This window comes from Rutilus rutilus (assembly GCF_951802725.1).
Source record: "Rutilus rutilus genome assembly, chromosome: 6".
NCBI classification, from domain to species: domain Eukaryota; kingdom Metazoa; phylum Chordata; class Actinopteri; order Cypriniformes; family Leuciscidae; genus Rutilus; species Rutilus rutilus.
Genome location: NC_140214.1, coordinates 19,495,971 through 19,517,771, shown reverse-complemented (window position 1 = coordinate 19,517,771; position 21,801 = coordinate 19,495,971). Strand labels below are relative to the sequence as shown.

The window sequence follows — 21,801 nt, the reverse complement described above, 5'->3', positions numbered from 1 at the left end:
GCATTTGAAATGAATATTAATTTGTATAAATGAATTTTCCGATTTGATCACAGTTTCTCCAAATGGTCATATAGGCACAAACAATCCAATGTCTAATTAGATGTGAAAACACTGTCTGGACAAAGGAGCGCTGCATTTTCATTCCAGGTCCTCCTTTAAATTTGTAATTAGCCAGCTTTAATGAAAGATAATTAGTTCATATGCAAATTTTAGAATGACTGAATCCCTAAGCTTTGCACCATCTAATTAGCATGTAATTTGTATATTATAATACATTTACCATTAAGAAGTGAGGAGACCAAATGCTACAATGCTACAGAGAGGAGGAGAACAAGAGTAATTAAAGCGCAAGTCCTTTTAGCATTTAAGATTAATTATTGTGTCTCCTGATGTTTTATGGTACAAGAGCATCAACATCATAAATCTTCGAGGACATTAACAAACCAACAAGGAACTTGTGTAAGTTAATCAAAGATCTGGTCACTAATTTGCATTTTTAATTCATCGCAATTAACGAGTGTCAGTTGGATAGGAAATTAAGAAGGCTGCAATAGCGGGTCGCTTTCTTTAATGTGCCTCTAGAAAAGGAAGCTCATATTTATGCTTCTCAATATTCTGCTAGAGCTGAATTTACTGCAACATAAGCAGATATTAAGCATCAAACCGATAGTTTAAAAAACATTTTGTCGCCATGGAAACATGAATGATGAATGTTGAGCTAAACAGATAAAAAATATTTCACAACACTCAATTAAAGGCTAAAGAACCATTTCAATGGATTCATGAATGAAACAATTTAGTACAAGTTTGCAAAAGAATATGTAGTTGTATGCATTCCCTGATGCAGTATATTAGACGCCAAAACAAAAGCATTTTGAAGACACTTCGGGTGCAGGTATCGATCTATATTTCCAGACTCCAGGGAGGGTGATCCCCAGCTCTGAGCGAACCACCTATTGTTTCCCCTATTGCATTTCTGGCACATGACCTTGGCTGGTAAGTTTTAATTTATCCCATTTTAGAGGGCATTACTGCCAACTCCTCTCCACAACCCAGCTCAGGAGCTAGGGGATCACCCCAGGCGAACTGTCTGACAGCACACAATTGCCTTCCACCGGTAAGTACTCCAACACTTCATTAGCATTTAATTGAATTTCGTCTATCAGGAATAATGCTTTTAAGAGCAGAATGCCTCAATGAGAACAGAGCACCCTGTGTACTCTCAAAAGCATCGGTCAGGAGAGATGATTGGAAGCCGTTGTGTAAATATGCTTTTTTTTTCTTTTTTTTGTTTAGATAGAATAAAAGATCTGTGATTTAGGAAACTTTATTTTAACCTAGGTTATCTTTTAGAGTTGATATTAACAAATACTAGTCAATGTTCAAGAAGGCTCCAGAAAAGTGTATAAGAATCAAAACAGTCAGATAAATTGACAGACTCATTGGTTAAAAATCACAATCAAATTCAGATTTTATTCCAAAACCATAAAAGGGGCAAACATGTATCACAGTAAAAACAGCTTTGCCTTGATTTAAACAATCATTACAAATAACAGTAATTTATTTAGATTCACTGTTACTTTGTTTACAAAATTGGTAACAAATTATTTATTAATCAAGTAATAAAATACAAACATTGAAATATAACATAACTGTACACTAAAATTTAACAAGTAACCTTTAGCATCAATCCAGAGCAGGGCACCAGCAGTCAAATAATATTCATGTCCTAACAAGGACATCATGTGAATTTATATGTGAGATTGTTAAGGAGCAAAACATACATCCATAATTATTTACAAAAAAAAAAAAAAGATGTTGCAAATGTCTAACTAAATGCCATCATATAACATCAGAAATGATGAGTTTCACAAAGTTTAAGAGCACAAATTCCAATTCACTGAGAGACGTCCGACATCACTGAAAGTAAATACTTGTGGTTCAGTGAATAACAAGAAACCGCTCAAAAGTGATTGTTGCTTATTTGTCTGTTAAATTTAGCTTCTATTTTAAAAGGATATGATTCATAATCCAAGGTTTGAGTCAACACCCCTGTCAATATAAGCTCAGCAGTGTACACATCTGAAATAAAGAAAAGAAATCATTAGATTCTGCTTGATGACTCATGAACAGTCTTTTAAATCTATACACATACTATAGCATGTCATTTTCATACTACAGTGGTTTTATACTCTACAGCAGGGGTCGGCAACCTAACGCGGAGGGTTAATCGCTGGCACACAAGCAAATGCGAGAGAAGTGTATGTATTTCATTCAGATAAAGTAGTCTACCTGCACACAGATCTACATTTTGATGTAATAATTCCTCATAGTAAAAAAAGCTTATTTTATTAAGTTAGGAGTAGAGATGCACCGATTGATCGGCTGGTGACCGGAATTGGCCGATTTTCACGTGATCGGCAACCGGCCGGTCAGTCTGACATATGCCGATTTTATGCCGGTCAAATGCACTCGGGCTCCCCATGATTAACATCGCGCAACATCAGCATCACACGTGCACACGGAACGCACATGTAGGAAACCTCGTGAATTATGGCCGTTTCACGCATATTTTTTCCGCCGTGCATGTTAATCAATGAGTGCATTCACACCGCGAGCAGGAGCAGCGCGTGAGCGCCCAACAGGAGCGTCGCGTGAGCAGCAGGGTTTCGCCGCCGAGTCTATTTTGTCTGCGCTGCTCACGCTCAATTAAAGTGAAAGCACACTTTTGATGGACAAAATAAATATGATTTCAAACAAAAGTGCCCAAAATGCACAGAATGTGCATGTCTAGTGTATTTTAACAAGAACTGGATTAGGTTATGTCAGAAAAGAAAATGAAGACTCAAAAATATTTATATAAAATTTACCCATTTAAACTTGTTTTTATTATTCAGTTTGGGTAAAAGGATATGGTATTTTATAAAAAAATAAATATAGAAAATAAATATTTGTGTGGGCTGTAAAGTGGTTAGAAAAAATGAAATCGGAATCGGCTAAAATCGGTATCGGCAGGTCAAACTCAATGGGAAATCGGAATCGGCCGAGAAAATCTCTAGTTAGGAGTTATAAATACTATTAAATTGTCTATCTAAATCTAAAACAAATTTCAAGAGAAATATTAAAATTTCTGTACTATTTCTGTGTAAGCCATTATGACAATGTAAAATGTTTGTGTATTTATATGAGTGTGTATATATATATATATATATAGGCTATGTGTGTGTTGTGGCACAGTGATGAACTCGGAAACTTAAAAATGGCACTTTATGACAAAAAGGTTGCCGACCCCTGCTCTACAGTGATAAATGTAAATACTAAGATGGGAATTGGACATCAAGGATATGCACTCTTACCAATGTTCTTCAGGAAGTACTCTCGACACATATGCCAGTCATTTTCACAGGTTATCAGAATGATCTCCGGTAAGTTCTAGATCAAACATGGATGAATCCAGAGAGCAATAGTCAGTTACTATTTTACACATACAAACATCAACCGAACAAACTAGTTTTCAATAATGTCTCACATGCACTTCCAGCATGCTAATTTAAAGTTATATAACAGGCCATAGTTATGAGACGTGTCAAAAACTTTTGGTAACACCTTACAATAACTAATAATTATGGCATTTAATAAATATTGTATACACTACTGTTCAAAAGTTCGGGTAAAATGTTATGTTTCTGAAAGTCTCTTACACTCACAAAGGCAGCAATTATTTGATCAAACATATAGTAAAATATTACAATTTATAAGACTTTTCTATTTTAATACATTTTAAACTTGTTTATTTCTGTGATGGTAAAGCAAAATTGTCCGCATCATTACTCCAGACTTCAGTGTCACATGATCCTTCAGAAATCATTCTAATATGCTGATTTGCTGCTCAAGAAACATTTATTATTGTCAATGTTGAAAACAGTTGTGCCGCTTAATGTTTTTATGGTGAATTTCTTCAGGATTCTTTTATAAACAGAAAGTTCAAAAGAAATCTAAATCTTTTGTAACATGATAGATGTCTTTACTGTTGCTTTTGAACAATTTAATGCATTCTTGCTGAATACAAGTATTCATTTCTTTCAAAAAAGGAAAATCTTTTGGAAGTGTATATTAAGTGCTGCCATAATCATGGATACTCCTCTTAAATGTACGTAGTACGTACTTTCAATTTCACATTGTGAGCAATTATTTCAAACACCAAACAAAACAAAAAGAGCACAAAATCTAGAAAACAGCTCTGTTGTGTAGGCTGTAAATAGATGTTCATTAAGTCTGACACAGCATCCTCATCAATACAACAGCCTCGTACACCCCTGTATTGAGGATCTGATTAGCGTAGTAGCGTACCTTGTTTTGCTTGTGCTCCATGATCTTGCGGAAGGAGGGCTGCTTGGAGAGCACTTTCCCTCCGGCACTCTCCACTATAACTTTCATTGTGCTGAGGCTCGGACAGATTCCTGGAGTTATATAGAAATACTTCCCCTGTTAAAAGAAGAGTGAGACGACTGAACACACACCCATCAGTGAAACACATTCTCTGTGATATCCAATTAGGCCACATGTCAGTGCTGAAATGAATAGTTGTTTGGCTTATTGTTATGCACAGTCATAAACAAGTGAACCTGCACAGAATACACTGGGGATGTGATAGTGGATGGACTTTGTGTCCTCAAAGCTCCTCACCTTGAACAGCGGAGCTGCATGAGCTCTCTTCAGTGACTCCTCCAGACTAAAACAGAACAACACCTCTGCCTCTGCATCTCGCAGCATGTAGCTCTGCTCATCTGCAAACAAATCAAATTATCACTAGGGATGCACAATACATCTATGCCTGCTAATATAATGTTCTTAAATGCATAGTTCACCCAAAAATTCAAATTCTGTAAATTACTCAACCACGTTGTTCCACAAATGTACGACTTACTTTCTTCTGCAGAACACCGAAAATATATTTTGAACAGTTTTGGTGACCATTTACTTCAAATGTATGGACAAAAACACTGAGACATTTCTCAAAATACAAGAAATAAAGTCATACATAGGGCTGGGCGATATGGCTGAAAACTGTATCACGATATAAGTGTTTCATATCGGTCGATATCGATAATTATTGAATTTTTTTATAACATATTTAAAATAAGGACAGTTCCAGGAGACAAATATATTACAATTAAAGATTTTTTATTTTAAACTTAACCTACCTCTGATTATAATCCCATCAGTTATAAAGACAGAAATGTCAACACGACCATGGAAAACTCAAAAGTCTAAAATCACAATGAACACTTAACAATTATCTCTTAACATTAAGGTGCAAAATGAAAGAATACGTAAGAAATGCTTTATAAAGGGGTGGGCGATATGGCAAAAATATAATATTACGATTTCTTTCTATAAATTCTATAAATCTATTTTCTATAAATTATACATTGATACTTATTAAAGCTATTAATAAAGTTATTAGTCAAGAGCAGTGAGTGATTTTCTCTTTACATTTTGTTGTTTTATTAACATTAAAGGGATAGTTCTCCTAAAAATTCTAATTTTCATAATTTACTCTCTCACGTTGTTTTAAACTCGAATAAGTTTCTTTCTTCTGTTGAAAATAAAAGTTATTTGGAAGAGTGTGGGTAACCAAACAGTTGATGTACCCCAGTGACTTCCATAGTATATTTTTCTCCTATGGAAGTCAATGGGGACCAGCTACTGTTTGGATACCCACATTCTTCAAAATATTAATATTAGAAAATATTAGAAGGCAATTAATACAGGTTTGGAACAACATTAGAGTGCGTAAATAATGAGATAATTTTTATTTTTGGGTGAACTATCCCTTTAAGGACAAGCGGCAGCGTGTTTACTATTACTACTGTCCCTTTAAGAGCTGCGCGCGACACGTCTATTATACACGGATTTGACAAGCAGATTTTCTCTCAATTTTCTCAAGTTTGCTTTCACTTTAGACATATCCGACTAGTTTATGTAAACCTTGTGTGTATATAACAGTATTAGCAAAATAAGACTCGAAAGATAACTTAGTATTCAGGCGCTGGTAGACAGGCTTTTAGTGCATGTGAGCTTCACATGTATGCGCTGAGAAACGCACACGCTAGAACAGCGCATAAGCACGCGAATAACAGAGAAACTGAGGACGGTCTTGCATAATCTGCAGACGACATTGGTCTGACTACGGTCAGACTTTAAGTCAGGCGAGCTGACTTTTTCTGTTTTATCTAGTTACTAGAGAGTGAGTGCCTTTGTTCATGCAATCAAACTTGCTTTGCTGGTTTCTTCCAACGAAAAAAAAATTATAATAATTATTGAACGTTTTATCGAACGCATTTTTTATTGATATTGATTACGTGTCTATCGCGATACATATCGTTATCGTTTTATCGCCCAGCTCTAGTCATACAGGTTTGGAACCACATGCGGGTGAGTAAATGATGACACGCTGTCAGTTTTTGTGAACTATACTTTTAAATGACAGCCACTGGTGTGACAAACAATATTGTAGGCAGAACGTATCAGGCCTTATTTTTAAAGTACTAAATAAAGGTGCAAACCTAAAAGGTAACAGTATATTCAAAGCTATTTATTGTTTCAAAGTATATTCAATGTTTTAATGCATTTGTTGTAACATTCTAGATTGGAGCTTATGGAAAATACATGACAAGACTGATGATTCCAATATTCATTTGCAAAAAAAACTTCTCTGGTGTCAAAGTTGGCAGTAATACCAAAAATGATAGATACCAAACAAAATTTCCAGCACATTTCTGATGGACTTTACTTTAACAAGAAGCTGAGTTGAGATTGTCATCCATTATTTCTATGGAAACTGCTTGTGAACTTTTCCAATCTATGTTTTCATTACATACCATTAATTTTTGATTTTTTAATCCAAAACCTTTCTTGCTGGGATATGAAGCAAGGCTCCTCAGAGCGTCTACACATCAGTAATAATCGATTGAAACGTAAATTAGACTCCACACAGACTCACCCACAAATTTCTGGCTTTTCCAGCTTTCCTCCAGCCATTCTGGAGTGACTATGTGCTTGACTACGGATACGGCAGTGAGGAACTTCACCGTTCTTGTCACTTTGTTAGCAACCAGATGAGTGCACTTCTGAGTGCTGTCAGCCACTTCCCCTCCAAGATCATACAATTTCTGCAGCCAAGGCGAGAGAGAGAGAGAGAGAGAGAGAGAGAGAGAGAGAGAGAGAGAGAGAGAGAGAGAGAGAGAGAGAGAGAGAGAGAGAGAGAGAGAGAGAGAGAGAGAGAGAGAGAGAGAGAGAGAGAGAGAGAGAGAGAGAGATGAAAAAAGAAAGGATAAAAGGATGCAGGGGAGGGCGAACAGAACACCATGAGGGTTACTTACTGAAGCACATCTGAATGGAGCAATTTTCAATGCTCTCGAACAGTTCAAATGGAATTAGTTCATGACCATTTTTTTACAAACATCATTTTCAGACCTTTCCAGCAGCCTTTGACACATTGTGAATAGAGAAATGTTATGGTACTTCAAACTAGGCCATTGTCATTAATTTGACTAAATGTATCCGCTATCTGCAGGAAGTGAGCATGTGTTTAGATACCTTTATGTACTGTTGAGCTTGCAGAGGTTCAAAGCCTGTGAAAAGCACGTAAGGTGTGGACTCAGGTGGAAGCTTTTTAGTAGGTGTTGGTAACTCCTCTAGCCTGCAAAATAAGAGAGACAATGTTATTTTGTCAAAGATTCAGCTCGGAAAGTTCTCCATGGTTTTTGAACTTCTTGTACTTAATGGAACTTACTTTTAATATGTTATTTATTTATTTTAGCTTTTTTGTCACCTACTCCCTAAGTATATGTCTGTCTTTAGGCGTACGCTAGCGTATATGTACCATGCGTATATGTACCATACCAAATTTCATCATCATTATGGTATGCGTGTACTGTACACACACAGCTCTGTACGCTCAGCTAGCACATGCACCTTGAATTTTTTATGCACTAATCAGTTTGTCCAAAAGCTGTTGTCTCACAGTCAAAAAAGAAATGGAGATGGAACAACAAAAACAACAAAATGCAACAAACAGACAAAAGAGACGCTAAGAGATGTTGTCTAGCTCTTGGGTGAGTGGGTTAAGAGATACGCATAACTCCAGTTTAAATAAAGAATTTCTTATTGGTCATAACTCCTGGAGAGAAATGGGGAAGACACTGGACAAAGATGAATCTTTTGATCATTCATGTGTCGAGTGCCTGTGTTCACACATTGAGTTTACTGTAAAGGCTATGAATTTGGCTGTACTCATGCACTAAGCATTCACGATAAAACTGAAGTACACTTTGGGTTTTACAGGAACATTGAGAGATACAACAGAAAATGATAGGAAGAACAGAATCACCACAATCCAGATTCTGCTATACAGCTCTACCTACAGTTCCAGCAATCTTTCACTGTTTGTACTCACTTGGGCCTCTTGTTGGGCGGCTGCAAGCCGATGTCAGCCTGTTTCTGTTTCAGCTGCAGTCGCAAGGTCTGCGTGAAGAGACAACAAAAAAAGATGACTGAGTCTGCACACATACACCTCTGCCCAGACATGCTGTTACATGTGAATCCACTGAGGACCTTCACTGCAAGACTCAAGCATCACAAACGAGAGAGAGAGCAATCAGAGTGTGTCCATGTGAGAGCCCACTCACCGCCAACGCCTCCGACGAGATCTTCACAGGAATGCGCCAAGCACCTGACCACAAAAATGAGAGCATGTTATATTCTACCTCCTCGATAGCCTGGAAATCTGCCAGCTATAGCATCAAAATAACTTACAATTACATTGCTGAAATTTGAAATAAAACGTACTCAGAAGATTGTGCACAAGATGCGGGTTGGGTGCCAGTGGTTCGGGCAAATTGAACTGAGAATATCTACTGTGCTGGATTTGCCTCAAAGCTTCAAAGTGCCCCAGAAGTATGTCACACAGCCACTGGGCGTTCACACATGGGATCCTCCACTCCTTTGCCTTCTCGTATTTCAGCCCACTCGGCCTGATGGCATTGACAGGGGCATATTAACAATAATTACTAAAAACAAACAGATTGAGTTTCCAGAGAGATATAAAACAATTACTTTTGGTTTAGTTTATATAAAAAAAACTCTACTTTAGATTTTCTACACAAATAAACTTTTAACAGTTGCTAGAAGAAAAAAGTGAGCAACAAGTTGGAAGCAGGCAACAGGAGACTGCATTGGTTCTTACTCTTTACAGATGAGCACAGTGTTGCTTCGACACAGATAGCCTGTGTATCTTGCTCCTGCTAGATAGGCCATGAGCTTCAAATCATCACGGTCACTGTCCACGAATCCAGTCACAGAAATAACCTGAGTTACGACAAGAAACACAAAATCAGATAATGACACTGAAGTTCATGTAAAAGCTACTCAAATGCATGATAAACTGGATAATGGTATATGATTAACATAGGACTGGGTATTTGATTATATTTTATTTGTTTTTTGTATTGATTCAATATCAATGAGTATGGTTCACACACTAAAATGTGTGAACGTTCATGCCCTGGATTAGTATTTTATTATTATTTTCAATAACACAAGTATTTTTATTTAAAATACTAGGATTGTTTAAAATCAGGACATTATTGTTATGGATGTATTGGTCAATAATCAATATTGGCTGATGTTTTTTTTTTTTTTTTTTTACAGCTTATGATCAGGGCTAATTGTATCCTGCTAATCAAAAGGGGGCAGTAAAACAAATAGTACTACAACTCATACTGAGTGTGAAGAAATGTCTTGTGTAGAATTTAAGGCTGTCGAAGTTAAAGCGATAATGTAATAACACAATCTCACTTTAGCACAGTTTAAAAAAAAACAATTGCCGGCATTAGCTCCGGATCTATTTGACCCTATGAATCACAAGTAGTTCAAGTGAGGGTTGCCCACTCCATGGTTTCAAATTCTGTCAATTTCACCACAAAATTCAAGCAATAAATGTCACTTTGACGGTCTTAAATGCGGTGTGAAAAGATCGGTATATTTTCGGCGTTTTTAGTCACAAAATGTTTACATACATATGTTATTTGAGTGTGTGAATTATATCTGAAAACAAATAGCAGTTAAATATAATAGTTTAGGTTTTGCTATTAATTTTAACCTTTCATATAATATAAATGTACAAAATGAGAAGGTTCCCTGTATAGTTTACAGCATTAGTTGGGAGATATGTACTACCTAAAATACATAAAAATGAATCAATATTGAATTGAACTCTGTAATACCATTTACCGTGATATTTTCAGAGATGGTTATCGTAGCATTCGACAGCATAACAAAAGCCTGAGACATAACCACCAAACTATCAGCAGACGTAATTTTGAATAATCGGATATCAGTATAGAGCAGATATTTTGTATCGTGTATCCCTAATTATCAATAATTATTAATAATAATAACAACAACAACAACAACAATAATAAGATATAGGGATTATTTAAAAAACATGCACATATTTTAATTAACCCCAATATATAAATATGATTCATTACTTTAATTAACCCAAATATGTTAATATTATTAATAATAACAATAACAATTACTTCCAAGTAATGACAGTCAGGTATAGTTTAAAAGACTGATGTAATGTAATGAATACACTGCAATTAATCTATAATTTTGATATTTTTACCCAGGCCTAATTTAATATGATTCTGAACCCTTGAAATGAAAGGGCTGGTTCTTACATGTTGCGAGCAGGGCTTGGCCCCTGGAGGGAAGCTGAAGGGAAGATGAAGAGTCCTGTGAGGGGGGACCATCTTCTTCTTCTTGAGGACAGTGTTAAGCCAGTGAGCAGTCACACAACGCTTTCCCTCTCTCAGAGCCTGGCGCAGGAAAAACAGTTTAATAACAGATCATTAGTAAATGTCACGACTGAGTAGCCTAAAAAAAGCACACATAACATTCAGGATGTATTCCCACCAATTAAACCATGAAGTATAAAAGATGGTGGGGATGATGTATAATGTATGTTTCTTTTCAAAGCAAGCTTTTATGTTTACCTGGAGATAGGTGTTGCTGACTTGACTCTCACAAAGTAAATGAGTGCAGCGGCTAAGAGCAGAGTCTACAGTGCCTCCATTTGCCTGAATGATCTGTTTGCAAAATAACAATGTCTTAATTAGATTCTGCCACAAAAACAAAAACAAAAATATCTAAAAGGGTGTTAAGCGATGGGTCGATGCACCTTCTTACAGATGTTCTAAAATACCATTTCATCATGTGCTACTCACATTTAGAATCTAAGAATTTAAGAAACTGATTAATTTTAATAAATTTACAGACACTTGAAAACATCCAATTTGAATTAATTCCTCCCACTAAATGAAGTTTGTTGCACTGGAACTGGGCGGAACTGCTTCATCACCTGTTCTCTGTTATTTTCTGTATATTTAGAAGCACTTTACATTAGGGTTGTGCCGAAGGACGATAGTATCGTGTATCGACGATAGTCAGATATCGCTGATGGCAGATGCCTTTGACGATATCAATACGATAATTGGCTCGTTTTCCCATTACTGTATTAAATTATTATTATATTAATTATTATTATTATTATTATTATTATAAAGCTAGTATTGTTATTAAACTAATATTAGGAACTACAATTCATTTGCCTTGCCTAAATAACGCCATCACCACATAGCCTAACACATCACCGACACGCACGTATGAGGACTCCTCTAAGGAAATGTTTTTAAAACAGACTAAAAAACTACATCCCACATCAAAATTGAATTGCAAGGTGATCCATTCACAAATTGTCAAGTCACAGTGCTTGTTTTAACAGACGCATCATTCTTACACAGATCCGAGATGAAAACGACATCGTTGTTCGTCAGTATTTTGTTTCCATAGCACATTAACAAAACATTTAATAACACTAATAACACTAAAAACAATACAATTTCAAAATATTAATAATAATAATAATAATAATAATAATATCACTAAAATGATATAGGCCTAATAACAGTCTTTAGTTCACGAACACAACACAACCTTTTTTCCACTGTCATTAATGTAGGTCCACAAGAGAAACATTAAGCCAGTAAATTAAGATAGTTGCTATACCGTTATATCCATTGTCGTCTCTGAGAGAATGCGCTGCTAAATGCAGCGACAGATGCCGAAAGCTCAGTCCGTTTCTGCTTTCACTTTCAGGGAATGAGTGCGTTTACATGCACGTTCTTAACCCGATTATGCTGAATAAACTGACAATGCATGAGGTCATGTAAACGCATTAACCCGTTTTCCTTTATCAGAGTCGAGTCATAAGTTGAAGTATAAACCGATCGACTCAGCTAGATTTTTGCCCCTTTTCTCCTGGCATTTAAAACACATTAACCCGCGTTCTTTGGGCTTATTGAAGTGTGCATATGTGAAGTGCATCCAGACATAGAGAGAACTGGTAGGAGGACATATATCACAAACTCCGACTCTTTCTTGACCCAAGAAATTATTCAAACGTGTTCCCATCTCGTGCAGAAGTACAGTCAAAATGCTGCCTCTGTAACAGCATGAGAGGATAATGTGTGTCCGTAAATTTCCCGCTGACATGTTGAAATACTCATGTACAATATACTCAATGATTAGGATCTTTTTTTACCTCACTATACCAGGAAATAACCTGGTTTAGTCTATTAATAAACACTCCACCTTTGCTAACAAAATAGAAAGAAGATTCTCATAAAACAAGCAAATTAATGAGTAAATAAGCAAGTTAATAATTAAATAAGTAAGCCCCGCCCCCCCCCCCACGATAATATTGTGTATCACCGATCTCACAGGCGATATGACAATATGAAAATGGAGCATATCGCCCAACACTTTACATATCACTCTAAACTGTTTTCTAAACAAAAAAAAATAAACAAAAGTTTACAGTTTGGTGTAACTAATTTAGTATTAGCTGAGGTGTGGTGGAGTCACTTGCCCTTTTCCATGTGGCCAGTAACTGTTTATCAGCCATCTGTTCTGGATAGTCAGCAATAGCAAAGATACAGCCAACCAGGAATCCCTCTTCAGGGACTGAAAAAAAAAAATGCATGAAGCTAAATTTATCTGCCATCTTCTCAGTTCATTAAGAAAAAATGTTTAGGCTAGCTAAAATTTGCTGAGACTCAGCATACATCTCAATAGCATATGTATTGTATGTATTTTGTTCACACAAAAAAACAGTGTACTTACTGTCTTGGCCTGGCTCATGCCCAAAGAGTTGGTGCAGCTGTGTAGGCATCACTGGAGGTTGCAGCATGGTCTGGGTCTGATGTGGAGTAACCTGTTGGTTCTGATGCTGCAGAGGCTGCTGGTTCTGCAGATGCTGCTGTTGCATTTGCTGCTGTTGTTGCAGCTGTTGCATGTGCTGCTGTTGGAGTTGTTGTTGTAGGAAATGTTGTTGCTGCTGCTGCAAATGCTGTTGGTGCATCTGCTGCTGGTTTTGCTGCTGCTGCTGCTGTTGTTGTTGTTGTTGTTGCTTCTGCTGCTGCTGTTGTTGTAACTGCAACTGGAGTCTATGCTGCTGTTGCAACTGCTGCAATTGCTGCTGCAATGCATGTTGTTGCTGCTGCTGCTGCAAGGGTGGCCTCTGGAGCTGCTGTGGTCGCATTTGTTGCTGTGGGAATGTGTGTTGCTGCTGCTGCTGCTGTTGTTGTGCATACATCTGCTGATGCATCTGTTGCTGTAAGAACTGATGGGATTGCTGAGGCATTTGAGGAAAGCCCTGCTGCTGCTGCGACTGCGGTTGCTGCTGCTGCTGCGGTTGCTGCTGCTGTTGTTGTTGCGGTTGCTGTTGCTGATGGTGGTGCATCTGCATGACCTGCGGCAGCATTATAGGATGCTGTTGTGCCATCTGTTGTGGGTGCTGTTGTTGATGTTGTGGTAGCTGATGTGACTGCTGCTGCTGCATTAACTGTTGTGCTTCAGGTGGTAGTTGCTGCTGGGTTGTACCTGGATTAAACAGAATCTGGTTGGGAACACCAGACTGGCCTTGGTTTCCCAGGTGCTCCACCACACCTTTAGAGGAGGATGAAAGACCCTGGAGGATCTAAAATTACACACAATTAATTACACACAGAAAATATAAATATAAATCATACCAGCTTCATAAATGTAAAGAAAAGAATCAAACTGAAGAAAAAAAAAAAAACCTTCTTTACATTATTTAATAAAAGTTTTATTACTGAATTAATATTTAATTAAGTAATAAAATAAGCACAAATTACAAATATTTATAAATACAATAGAACAAAGTTACAAATAAAGTAAGGTCTAATTGTAGTACTCAGGTTCAGAAATGTATTAAGTGTAAAATAACACTACACACTGTTCACCGTATAAAATAAATATAGATTTATCTTTCTTAAAGCTGTGATTTGTTGTTTGATTAATGTCATAGAGAGCACGCATTCAATATACTGGCACACATCCGTTTTTTTTTTCTCAACTGTTTACGTACACTTAAGACATAACCGACTGTGTTTAATAGAATGCTTGCAGAGGCGGGTATTTTGAGATAATTTTGTGTCCATTCAAGCACAAGGAGACGTGAAAGAACTCAATTCTGTATTCACGCACTGTCATAAACTTTTTTTTATGAACTTGCATGAAATTCTTTTGACAAAATACATCATTAAATATAACTGGACCTGTGCACGATTTGAGTGTGCACACAGAAAACAGCGTGTGAGTACCGAATTGAGTTATCTTTCTCCTCTTGTACTTAAAAGGTTTAAAAATGGTGAAATGTTTAAATAGGCGAGACTACGATCCGTTACACCCAATTGCCAGCAAATAAATAAGTGTGCTGGTTTCAGAGTAAGGTCATTTACATGCGTGCCGATCACCAAGCCACTCTGAGTCTCACTGAAACACTGTATTTTGAACTTTATGTGTAAATGGCACACTTCAGTCTGAAACCGGTAGCACATACATTTACTTAAATAGGGTAAGTAAGCCTGCGTGATTTGCCAATTGTACTAAGCCATTTCACAAAATCGATTTTTTATATATCGTGCAGCCGAAATAGTGTACTTAACAGAATCTCTACCAATGGATACATCTTTACTGTCACAGAGTACACACGGTCATAGCGCTCAAAACTATTTCTTACATTGGAGGGTCGCGAGGCTTGTTGCGTATCTGCATTGTTAGTAATGTTCCTCAGTGTCCTGGGAGTTGGATTCCATCCACCCATTACCTCAGATCTCTCCACCCCTAGAGGCACACCTCCACCTGTGCCGACCAGCCGAGCATCTGGCGGCCCAAAGCCTCCAGGTACAGGTGGGACATTGGCACACAGATTGATCAAACCCGTTTCTTTGCCAGGCTGTAGTCGACGCTTGGCAGGGCCAGGCTGTGGCACCTCAGCTGGGGTCCAGTTCAGGTTGCGGTCTTCCTTCTCTGGGGACGAGTCATCAGAGTCATCGAACATCAACTCTGATTTGTGCTCATGCTTTGGTGAGGTTGAACGACTACGCCTGCCTACTGGGGAAGCATCACGAGATGATGTAGGGCTGGACCTTCGGCTGTGAGGTGAGCGTCTGTCACTGTAGCTGCCTTCAGAACCTGAGCTTCTCTCATTTTCATACTCGCTGCCATCCTCTTCCGGTGCCTCATATAATGTAAGCCGTGGGTGATATAAATTCTCATCTTTCCTGCTCTTTTCTTTTACAGAGTCCAAAATCCATTCTGGGGTTACTATCTTAATGTTGCTATGCCGCAAAGCACACTCATACTTGGCCTGGAAAAGACAAGAAAAAACAAAACAAATGAAGAGCAAATTTCAGTTGTACTGTAAAATATATTATATTATTTTTTAAATATTCAATTTTATTTTACAGTGAAATATTACAATAGTAATATTCTTCATTTTGTTTAACCCTTTTTTCTGCACCCCCCATTTTGGCAAGTGGGCCATAAATGACATACCCAAAATAAAAAAAAGTTGCCGCTGATAAGTTATTCTGAATAGACATAACTAACTTTTTAAAAAAGCCAACAGTTTCCAGTTAAAGATTTAGAATTAGTCAGATTGTTATTAATATGGAGATCAAACATAAAAACAAATATAAAAATATTTAGAATGTTTTTAAATGTAAAATATTATGTGGCTGTGGTGTAGCAACTTAGAAATACAATGAAGTTGAAGTCACAAGTCTGCTCATGCTTCACTTCAAATCTAAGGATGTTATCTCTAAATATAATTTTTATGTACAGTACCTAGTAATTTTTTTTTAGTACCACCTCAGTTGAGGTTCCAAGCGAGCCGTACTGATACTAAAATTTGATGTATAAAAACTGCAGATCACTGATTGACCAAAGAGAATCGTCACTACCAGCGTTATTGGATTTGAGTCATTTGAATTTGGCGCAACTATAACGATCAGTCTATGATCCAACCCACTTTAAAGCGGTACTAAACTGCAGTGGAAAAGCAAACTAAGCCAAAGTAAAGTGAGCCGAGGAGAGCCATACCATGCAATGGAAAAGCTCCATATGCCTGCTTTGGAGATAACTGCCCCGGAAATATTTATGTTTCTATTGTTCTCACTCGAGAACTCTTTCATACCTCTGCCGGGTATGAGACCTTATCTTCATTACTCTTATTATTCTTTTGCTTTTTATTCAGAGGCTATAAGCTGTTATTCTGGTATTATGGCTTCCCATTCACACTGCTTTGATCCCAATATACAGGGTTCGACATTAAACCTTTTCACGTGCTTGTCCAAATCTGTCATTCACTTTTCTGAGAAAAAAAGTTGCAAAATATAATTTATTCTGAAGCAATATTTTCATCAGTGTTCAGTCAGCTTTGATATATATTTAAATGCATTTATGGCATTTCCCCCCCTAATCTTATTAAATGTATGCTTCATCATTCATTTTAAATTCTTAAATTTGATCAATAAATTAAATTAGAATAATAAGACACCATAGGGATGTTACTCTACTGGTAGGGCTGATCAAATTAAAGAATCTATGTTACATTACATAATGTAATAGAATCAGAATCATTCTCTCATTCTATTGATTCCCTAGGTCTTTTTTTGTTTTTGACGTTTTAATCAGGCTACTTGTCCGGTTGGGCAAGTAAAATTCTCTTCTAATCGTCCCTTCAAAAAAAAAAACGTTAATGTCGAGCCCAGATTTATCCACCTATCATAAAAAACTTTTTTTTATGAACTTGCATGAAATTCTTTTGACAAAATACATCATTTAATATAACTGGACCTGTGCAGCAGGTGCATTAAAGCCACAATTAGCATCAAGCTACATAAGACAATTTATACCATTAATTCAAAACTCCCTTTAAAACACCAACGAGTGTTTGCAAAAATTCCAACTGCGATTTATTTAATATGGATTTTGGTCATATGTTGTTGAAACTTGAAATATGTTATTTATAGCCTTTTATAAGCTGTAATAATAGATTATTAGTGAAACAGATTTGGCAAATGCTCCACAAGTGTTTGTGTTCCACAACTCGAGGGTAAGTAAATGATGGCAGAATTAAATTTTTTGGGTGAACTATCCCTTTAATAAAGGTTATAGATCCAATTAAAAAAAAAAAAACTTTAACCATCGGCGTCACAGAAACAGGGGCGACCCATAATCTGCAGTGAAGGAATGTCAGATGTGATATTTCAAAGAATGGATCTGACCTCTAGCTATTTTCTCATCATTCAATAAAATACGCGTTATATTTGTTGCCGAATATATCGTTTCCCAGGTTACCATCGACAATGGCATTTTCTTCCATCTCTTTGTGTTGTCTCTTTATTTCTAAAGGTTGAAGAATATGAACATTATGAAAAGTTCATTTCTGAATTCTAAGGAAATTCATACAGGCTCGGAACAACTTGAGGGTGAGTAAATGATGACAGAATTTTCATTTTCACCCAAACTATTTTACCCATTGTTCACCCAAACTATCCCTTTAAGGCTAGAGCACCCAGGAACCGGGCATGGGCTCTGTAACCCATTATCTGCATTTTCAGTTAATTGCCAGTTTACAAAAAAAAAAAAAAAAAAAACACTGTTAACAATCTCCGTTTCCAAGTCCTCATTAACCAACGCGACAAAGTCAGGTTTGTTAAAATTCTTGCAGTGGGCGGTGGAAACTTGCGGGTTTGGCTGTGTGGGCCATGAGATGGAAGAGGATGGGAATCACTGGCTATGGCGTACAGTCGACAGAAAATAGGCTATAGTCTGTGAGGCAGCCCTAAAAAATAACAATAATTTTTTTTTTTTTTTTTTAAACATTATTATATAGTCATATAGATATAAAAACAAAATGAACAACAAGAACAACTTAAAAAGCTGTTTTCTGAAATAATTTATGATAAATTACAGCATGATAATGATAAGATTTTGTGTTTGACAGATACACTAATGCCTACTGAATCCACAACCCCAAAAGTCAAAGGAAACAAAGAGATCACATCACTGCAATTACAATATTTTCATGATACTTATCAAAGTACACAGAATATTTCTCAATATTATGAGATTAATCAAAAAGGTTTCAGCATTGCTCACTAGATATTACCTTTTATAGTTTCCTATAAAGGGCAGGCTTTGAAAACCTAGACCGTGAAGATAGGGCAATAAAACTGACCCTTTTTGAATACACCACTCAGACCTCAAAAACAGAGCCAATAAAACCAGACCAGCAATCCAGTCCCATCCCTCAACTGATCCAAGAGAAAACAACCCACAGATGTAAACCTAGACAGTGTCTTGCAGATAGCAGCTGTTAAAGGCACTCTATTAGTCGTAAACTTTAACTGAGCTGCTGAATCTCACACACCTCCCCCACTTTACTATGGAGAGTGTGGACCATAAGACTGTTGATGCACGATGCACACTGTGCCCTATATATTTAGCATTAGTAAACACACACCCTCAATCTGAGTGACATCTAACTAATAATAGCAAACATTACTTGTTATTTGCATTAAGACAAGATGACAGACATGCGCTTACCCCCTTTGGTTCAGGCACAACAAGATGGGTGCACTTCTTGTTGAAGTGGAGCTGACAGTCACCTCCATAGAACGTGATAAAGGCCCAAAGTGTGTTGAGATCCTCTGCCAGCTATAAACAAAGACAAGATTAGTAAACACTAAAATCAACCCTGCAGCCTGATAATGGCAGACAATAATATGTAGATTTTGATGAATATGCATGCATTACTTACATGTGGCAGACAAGCTGTGACACCAAAGAACACTTGTCCTGACTCTGGAGAAAATCCTGTAACTCTGATTTATTAATCGTCAAGATAAAAAAAATTAAACGGTATGATATTCCTCTTTAACTCATTATCAGTTCCAAGGTTGCATGAAGTTGATGGTGACATGTGAACATGGGTGCAAAAACAACAGTAGAACTGAAGATTATCAAACCAGTGAATCTTTAAAGGATACGGTAGCAGGTCTCCACATTTGACAGACAGGATCACCCAGCTTGGCTGAAACATAAATGAATATGCATGTTAAACATTGCAGCACAATTGTATTAGCAACAGTAAGTGATCACATACAATTATAGGCAGGAGATCTGTCCAGAATGTTGCCAACTAAAAATGTCTGACTTCTAAACCCTTCAGTGCAATATTATGTCTGTTTACCTTCACAACAGGCAAGTCAAAGACCTCTCTGGACTCCCCGACCTCTGGATTGTCCCCATCTTCTGCTATAATGTGGGTGGCGAGGGCATTGTAAGACACTTCTTTTCCTTTCCCAGCTTTCAGAAGTTGCACAACCTATAAGCAAATGTCAACAGGCGATCATCACCATGTCAGTCGTAAAACAGATCATTCATAAAAACAAACTCATAATCTGCTTGCTGCAACTGTTAATATATGGACCAGGAACCGTACATACAATCGTGCAAAAACTAACTGTTACACATAATGCCAAAAGATGAGACACTATGATAAACACAGAAGAGGGCTACAGATGCTAGCGTTATAGCGTTTCCTTGACCTCCCATTTAAGATACAAGCTAGCCTTGACAAATATTGTATACACACAGTTCAAGGGCATGATTATTAATTCACTTGCAAGTAAATCGCTGATACAACTAAAAGATTAGTTCAACGTGGGAAGTGTCGCATTGTTGTCACTGATGATGGCTAACATGCTGAAGAAAGGACTTTCGCTAACAGCAGATAAAGGAGTAACGTTACACCATACATACAAAAGAGGGAGTCCTGAATAAATAAACCCTAATATACTCAAGAGTTACATTAAATACAGCTTGTCCAAATGTATCCTCTACTTTTCGCCATGTTATGAGTGTTTATGTGGGTTAGCCTTTATGCTAACACCAGTCAGTAAGACACTATTAGCCAAAAGGCTAAATGAATGTCTTATTACAGTTAATACCTTCTGATCAATGTCTCCCACCACATAGAATTTCACGTCCTTGAAAAGCTCTTCCGGTACTTTTAAGTCGTCTTCCGACATTGTTTTAACTGCTTTAAATTATTTTACAGCGGAAAGTAAGCATTGTGTGGCTGTCAGATTAGCGTACAACTGGCCTCATAGGAAAGAGGAACAGAAGCGCCAAAGAGGATTCGGCGGGCTCTGGGCGCTTACATGTTTTTCATGGGGGGAGATCAATCACTTTACGCAATTACGTCTGGTAAATATATAAAATGCAAGAATAAATTGTACACATTCCATTATTCACTTGCTTATCTTGTTTCGCAAATTGGTTGGTAGACTTAAAATATTTAGTTTTATAAAATCAAATGTACTGTAAATTTCATAACACCCCTATATTTGTCGCATTTGTGGACGGCGCGTCATTTCCTGAGCGCTTATTTACATCAATAAAAGCGCCAAATATGAAACACTTGTGTCTCTGTATTGTGAGCGTTTCATTTTGTTGCACCAAAACATTTTATTTAGGAAGAAATGTAACTTAATGATCGATTCAAATATAAAAGTATCAGTGTGTTGCAACACAGTTCTACACTTTCCTGTATTTGTTTGTTTAACTTGATGTAACTAATATTTTATCATTTTATAGAGCTAACTTATTCAGTTACAGGTCAAACATTTTTAAAGGGCTGTTAATAAGACCTAATATGATGTAACAAGGATGACACATAACCTAATGAAACTTCAAATCGAGTAAAATATTATGTCCACAAAAAATAAAATAAAGAGAGAATAAGTTAAGCATTAAACCTTTTATTTCAATGTATATGCACTGGCTGGCTCCTGGACATGTCAGTCAGAAGACATATTTATGGATAAAGAAAATGAAAAGAAAAATATCTATTAAAAATAAATGTATGTTAAGAAAAATAGCTTATGTTACTATAATGTGTAAATAGCCTGTTACAATAGTTGCAAGGAAAAATGTTGTCCTTTTTCTACTCCCAGTTTCTTTGTGAGTCCAAAACCAAAAAGTCAGCTAAGAGCTACTTTTTCATTCATTCTCCCTTTCTGTAGGCCTACTGTTATGGCTTTGTGAGAACACTTTTGTAAAAAAAAAAAAAAAACCTTTCTCAATTTGAAATGCTCGAAAAGCAGCACAATTATACATTAATGTCGCCTAGATATAACAACAATGTGAGGGTTAGGTTTAGAAACAGCGTACATTTTGAAGCTTATAAGAAAAAAATGTATTGGTGCTTCACTAATATAGCTTCAGCTTGAAGTCTGTGTGCTTGTTTGTTTGCCTTTCACGTTGAAATATCTGCCTCGGTGAATGTGATTT

The 21,801-nt window shown here is 36.8% G+C and overlaps 1 protein-coding gene across 2 annotated transcripts; it reads right to left on the bottom strand.

The window, feature by feature from the left end:
* Positions 1 to 1,446: 1,446 nt before the first annotated feature.
* paxip1 (PAX interacting (with transcription-activation domain) protein 1) lies at positions 1,447 to 20,619 on the bottom strand. Of its 2 annotated transcripts, XM_084411331.1 has the most exons (21): positions 20,457 to 20,619; positions 19,697 to 19,831; positions 19,494 to 19,537; positions 19,265 to 19,328; positions 19,051 to 19,161; positions 15,176 to 15,805; positions 13,255 to 14,110; positions 13,001 to 13,095; positions 11,067 to 11,159; positions 10,752 to 10,889; positions 9,251 to 9,372; positions 8,854 to 9,038; positions 8,694 to 8,737; positions 8,462 to 8,529; positions 7,603 to 7,705; positions 7,007 to 7,175; positions 4,687 to 4,787; positions 4,351 to 4,485; positions 3,357 to 3,432; positions 2,022 to 2,082; positions 1,447 to 1,757 (listed from the first exon to the last, which is right to left on the bottom strand). In XM_084411331.1, exons 1-21 carry the CDS (start codon positions 20,535 to 20,537, stop codon positions 1,742 to 1,744), a joined length of 3,327 nt encoding a protein of 1,108 aa, XP_084267457.1. In that variant the 5' UTR covers positions 20,538 to 20,619; the 3' UTR covers positions 1,447 to 1,741. The 2 variants fall into 2 exon arrangements, with proteins under 2 accessions (XP_084267457.1, XP_084267456.1); XM_084411330.1 differs by lacking the exon at positions 1,447 to 1,757 and having other exon boundaries at positions 1,816 to 2,082.
* Between the last annotated feature and the right edge of the window lie 1,182 nt (positions 20,620 to 21,801).